The sequence below is a fragment of the Rutidosis leptorrhynchoides genome, chromosome 11 (assembly GCF_046630445.1).
Source record: "Rutidosis leptorrhynchoides isolate AG116_Rl617_1_P2 chromosome 11, CSIRO_AGI_Rlap_v1, whole genome shotgun sequence".
In the NCBI taxonomy this organism is placed as follows: domain Eukaryota; kingdom Viridiplantae; phylum Streptophyta; class Magnoliopsida; order Asterales; family Asteraceae; genus Rutidosis; species Rutidosis leptorrhynchoides.
Genome location: NC_092343.1, coordinates 338,433,918 through 338,440,112, shown reverse-complemented (window position 1 = coordinate 338,440,112; position 6,195 = coordinate 338,433,918). Strand labels below are relative to the sequence as shown.

General features: G+C 40.9%; 1 protein-coding gene across 1 annotated transcript; it reads right to left on the bottom strand.

Moving 5' to 3' along the window:
- Nucleotides 1-4,236: 4,236 nt before the first annotated feature.
- Nucleotides 4,237-5,132, bottom strand: LOC139875806 (secreted RxLR effector protein 161-like). Its single transcript, XM_071863103.1, has 2 exons — nucleotides 4,984-5,132; nucleotides 4,237-4,471 (listed from the first exon to the last, which is right to left on the bottom strand). Exons 1-2 carry the CDS (start codon nucleotides 5,130-5,132, stop codon nucleotides 4,237-4,239), a joined length of 384 nt encoding a protein of 127 aa, XP_071719204.1.
- Between the last annotated feature and the right edge of the window lie 1,063 nt (nucleotides 5,133-6,195).

The window sequence follows — 6,195 nt, the reverse complement described above, 5'->3', positions numbered from 1 at the left end:
AAGGGTAATTGATATCCGAATGTAGATTTCAAACTTTCTAGACTCAATATTACAGATTTTTGCTTATCGTGTCGGAATCATATGAGGATTAAGTTTAAATTTGGTCGGAAATTTTCGGGTTGTTACAATAGGAGATGTCGTCATGATTGGAGGTGATAGCAGTGGAGGTGAAACATTGAGATCAGGTGGTGATGATGTAAACCGTGGTGGTGATACAGCCGTGGAAACAGCCTGAGATTCTTGACGAAACTCAGTTGTCATCACTGTTGAGCTCGAAAGCTGAGCAGTGAGGCCTGTTGGGACAGGACTTCCAAGCGATCCTAGAGAAGCAATATCCGGAGATCTGCTAACCTCTACGCTTGTTGTGGCGGTCTGAGCTATAGACACAGAACGTTCGGTATAGGACTGCACCAAATCCCTACGAGCACTAGACACATTTTCAAACTGTTTTTGACGGATCTCATCTAGAGATGCCGATTCTAGTTCATATGAAACAGATGTTTGCACATCTGAGTGGCTTCCTACGGTTTGGGGAGGGCTAACGTTTTCTTTTTGCCCTATCTCACACCCGGACCACACATCCTCTCCTGATTTTTCAACCCCACCCTCATTTCCATCCTTATCACTCTGATCAATATCATGAAGAACCTTCTGGAGTTGTTCAGAGGTTATTTGCCTCGTTTCTGATTTTCTTTTTGACCTAATTTCACCCTCATTTATTTTCCCCTCATATTTTCTTTTCTTTGACCCTCGCTTACTAGACCCCTCACCAGGCGTCCTATCAGCTCCTGGGGCAGGATCCCCGGGTTGTAGAGGATCCATAGGAGCTCCTATCTCTCTTAAATAAGCAGTGATTCTTAGATCGTCACGAGGTCCTTGATTTAGTAAGTGCACAGGAATATGTTGAGCTGGCACAGTCTGTGATCCGATCTCTTTTGAATGAATTCTATGAACGGGAATTCAACAAGTGGTTCAACGTGATCTCTAGGAATGGGATCCGGAGTCTGGTTGCTTTCATCAATTAAGTCTGATAGAATAACAGAATAGAATCTTGGGAACTGAATGTATGAAAGGAGCGGTGCTGAGTGGATTTCTATCATGCGTTCCCAGATGACACGACCAAAGTCAGCAGATGGCAAGAACACAATGCCATAAAAGATTTTCAGCAGGAATACAGTGATGTGATCGGATCCGGTCTGCATTGGATTGAAGCATCGATTGACGAGAGTATATAGGACAGCCCATCGTTGTGCCATCAGTTTCTTTTTGAAATCCCTTATCTTTGTCAATTCTCCTTCGTATCTAAGTTGATGAACGGCATCAAGCATTTGGTTTTCTGGAGGGAAATCATCGTATTGTGCACGGGTGGGGATTCTCAAGAATCGTCTCATATCATTTAAGGTGAAAGAGGTTCTCCGATCAGGGTTTTGTGAGGCTAGGAAAGAAAAGTAGTCGGGTGCATCATCAACTGGAGGGTGGTAGGTCATGGTGTCCCTCATAAGGCGAAGTTGTCGTATTGAGACATGTTCGTATTCAGTGAATAGATGGTGTAGTGGGTGGTTCAAAAGAATGGGAATCCAGAATTTGCAAGGGGTGGGAACATCCTCATTGAAAAAGACGTTGTTTGACATTGCTGTGAAGTCATGAGCATGGTTAGAGAAAACACAGTTTGGTGTTGTGTGACAAAGCATTAGTTGTTTCAGAAAAAAATTTTGTCAAAGCAATTCATTTGAAACAGTTTCAACACTTAGTGTTTTTTGAGCAAATTTGATTTTCGAGCATTAATGAATTATGAAGGTTTTCGTGCAAGCAAAGGTTTTCAGACAGACAGTTTTTGATACAGGACAGTCTTTCAGGCATAAGTTTCTCAGTCAGATTTTTAGAGCAGTGATGAGGTTTTCATGCAGTAATTTTTCACACAGAAGGTTTTTCAGACAGATAAACTTATTCGAGCATAACACTTTTTCGAGCACAGAAACCTTTTCGAGCACAAATTTTTTTTAGCACATATACTTTTTCGAGCACACACCTTTTTCGAGCACACACAAGTTTTCAGGCAGGAAGGTTTGTTTTCCGAGAATACAAGTTTTTCAGTCAGCTTTTCGAGTGCTCGAAAAATAGTAGTTTTTCGAGCACCCTGTCTGTATTGAGTTTAGGTTCATCTTTTCAAGAAAAAACAACAAATCAGGTTATAGATGGTTTTAACGAATGTAATCTATGTAAGCACACCCCTTTTAACATCATGAATTAGTGCAATTCACCAGAAATACATTGATTAAGTCATGAACCCTAAAAATACCCCTATTCAAATTCGAGTTTGCAACAGACATCTTATGCAAGTAATTTAGGGATAAATCATGTTATTTTCATCACAATCGAGACCCCTAAGTTAATTTCTAATGACAGATTCGTTTTATCAGAGCAATTGATCAACTTAGGTTTCTAGGGTTCGATACCCCTGTTATACACACAGTATATCTTCATCAAACAAACATCCAAATCATGGCAAGTTCAGACCTTTAATAGATTATAGATACAGAAAATCGTAAATAAACCAACAATTTTAACAAAGAAACACATGAAATTAAAGTGAAAATACCGAATAGATTAGATTTGAAGATGATGAATAGTGGAGATGAACAGGATGTTCCAGGGTGCACGTGAGTCTGAGTGATATTTTCTAAAGTGATTTTTTGAAAGTGATGTGTGTGAAAAGTGAACCTTTAACTTTATATACACATGGAGTCTGAAAAATCCACTTTTCAGTCGGTTTTTGCTCGAGAAAGGATATCAGAGTTAATTGCACGAAAATTTTAATGTCAAGCATAAGTTGCTCGAGAACCTTCAGTCTTAAATCTTTTGCTCGAAAATATTCACAAGGTTTTGGATTTTGAGGGATTTTTGGAACCATATAATAACCTTTAAGAATTTTAAGAAATTCTGTGAAATAATCAAGTTATCGTTTTAAACTTTAATTATTTTTTAAAATTTAATTTTCTCAGTTTTTATCAGATTTTGAGATCGGGAATCATGAGGTGACTCATCTCTTTCATTTTGTGCACTCACTAAGGAGTGTGTGTGGTCAGGCTTAGATGCTGACTGATCGTTAAGGTGATCAACCTGCCGGAGGTCTGATAAATCTACCAAGGTAAGCCTAGGCATTGTCATATTGCCTCTCCGTTGGACAAGACAGATCTCCCTCATCAAGATAAGTCTGACCTCTGGACCCTGTTTGATGTTGAGGTCCCACCTTATGAATGCAATAAGGTGTTGATAGAGGATTTCCAGCCGATACGCAGGGTTCCTATTCAAGGTTTTTTGAAACCCCTTCAGCAGTTCGAGACACCAAACACTTAATTTGTATCAAGATGTTGGGTCATTCCACAGTTGAGGCAGTCATCTAGACACATCCTCCTGAGGCAGTCACTTGAGACATATCCTCCGTCATTTGATGACTATTTTGTTTGAGGCAGTCATCTAGACACATCCTCTTGAGATAGTCACAGAGACTTATCCTTCGTCATTTATTGACTGAAAGTTTTGAGGCAGTCATTTAGACACATCCTCGCAAGGTAGTCACAGAGACTTATCCTCCGTCATTTGTTGACTGAGAGTTTTGAGGCAGTCATTTAGACACATCCTCTTGAGGTGATCACAGAGACTCATCCTCCGTCATTTGTTGACATTTTGATGTTAACTCCCCCTAGACAGTTGCCTGTTTCAGGAGAGTTAGTTTTGTAAGAGCGAGTTTTACATTGATGTTTGTGTAAAAGTCTTTTTAGATTTTGAAAATCAACTTAATGAAACCGGGTCTCACACTGTAATTTATGTGAGAGCCATTGTTCTTATCTCCCCCTCAAAATATGAAGTGTCAGATTTTGAAAAACACACAACTCCCCCTAGGCAAGTGCATCACTCCCCCTGGGCACTTGCCGGGTCCCTAAATGGATTTGAAATCAACCATGCCAATTTTGTTAACCAGATTTTTAAATGTGGGTTCATCCAAGGCCTTGGTTAATAAGTCAGCAAGTTGACTTTTGGTGGGTACAAAATACATTTCAACATTGCCTTTTTCAACATGATCCTTGATAAAGTGGTAACGGATGTCAATGTGTTTGGTGCGAGAGTGGTGCACCGGGTTGCTGGTGATTGCAATAGCACTTTGAGAGTCGCAGTTGATCGGGATTTTGTGAAATTTGAATCCATAGTCAAGTAGTTGAGTTTGCATCCACAGAACTATGAGCAACAACTGGCAGCCGCAATGTATTCAGACTCAGCTGTGGAAAGAGAGACGCAGTTTTGTTTGCGAGAAGACCAGCTGACTAATTTGTTACCGAGAAATTGAAGACCACCAGAAGTGCTTTTCCGTTTGACTTGGTCACCACCATGATCAGCATCCGTGAATGCCGTAAGGTTGAATCCAGTTCCGAAGGGATACCAGAGTCCTAGATCAGGTGTGCCTTTGAGATAGCTAAATATTCTCATTACAGCTTTGTAGTGAGAGTATCTAGGGTTGGCTTGAAATCAGCAAACATGATGTCGGGTCTGCTGGTAGTGAGATACATCAGTGAGCCAATGAGGCTCCTATAGAGAGTTTGATCAAATGGTTGGCCATCAAGATCAGCATGTAAGGAAATATTGATTGACATTGGTGTGGGACTGATTTTCATCTCAGGAAAGTTAAACTTTTTGAACATGTCGGTAATGTATTTTGATTGTCCGATGAAAATCCCCGTTAGAAGTTGTTTAACTTCTAATCCCAGAAAGAAGTGAAGTTCTTCGAGCATGCTCATTTCGAACTTGTTTTTCATGAGTTCAGAGAATTCGTAGCATAGAGCAGGGGAAGTGGAACCAAAGATGATGTCATCAACATAGACTTGAATTAACAGGATGTGATCATTCTGTTTCCGGATAAACAAGGCCGTGTCTACGGTTCCAAGAGAGAAGCCGTTCTTGAGGAGGAATGCGGTCAGTGTTTAGTACCATGCCCTTGGTGCCTGTTTGAGCCCGTAGAGAGCCTTAGACAGAAGATATACATGATTGGGGCGTTTAGGATCAACGAAACCTTCAGGTTGACCGACATATACTTCTTCTTGAAGTATGCCATTCAGGAAAGCAGTTTTTACGTCCATTTGATAGACGGTGAACTTTTTGTGAGCAGCATATGATAGGAACAGACGGATTGCTTCTAAGCGAGCTACGGGTGCGAATGTTTCATCGTAGTCAATCCCTTCTTGTTGTCTGTATCCCTTTGCTACCAGACGAGCTTTGTTGTGAATGATGATACCGTGAGGATCCTTCTTGTTTTTGAAGTTCCCATACATTAAGACGTTCAAATTGATGAATTTCTTCTTGCATGGCAACTCCCCAGTCAGGATCTTGGAGTGGCTCATAGGCATTTTTGGGTTCGTCTTGACTTAAGAAGGCAGTGAAGAGACATTCATTATTGGAAGCATTACGTGTGCAGACTGGAGCATCGGGATCGCCAATTATTTTATGGATAGGATGATCTATGGTCCATTTCGTGGTGTGTGGAAGAGGAGGGTTAGATACATCATCCAGTGTTGTATCAACATATGAAGAGTATGAGGATCTAGCAGGATCAGAATTGACAGGAGGGAGAGTGGCATTCTCTTCACACAGAGGGACAGGAATATCATCATTTTGATCAGTTGGAAGAATTTGAGGAGTTGTAGTTTCAAGGGTCCCTGTATTAGTTTCAGATGAGGGAGAGATTTCACTGTTCACGAGGGTAGCGGTTTCAATAACTGAGTTATTGGAATTAGCAATTGGTGCATTGTTTGAAGAGGACACTCCAGTGTTAAGGTCATCAAGCAGAAGGAATTCAGAAGAGTTGCTTTCATTAGAGGGGGATTCACCTATGACAGCAGGAGTGGATGAGCCAATAGTAATCGATTCAGGTGGAACAGGCTCAGCAGTTGTTGTGGGATTAAGAGTCATCGGTGGGATGATGGGTTCAAACAGAACATCCAGATCATCTGAAGTGGCCAGTGGAACATGGCGAAAAGGGGAATCAGGAGTGGATGGATTAAGACCAGGCCTAGAACCATTGTGTCCGAGAACCATTCCAGATAACTCGTCAAACTTGACGTTGGTGCTTTCTTTAATAATACGAGTGCGACGATTGTAAACACGATATGCAACACGATCTTGTGAGTAACCAATAAATATGGC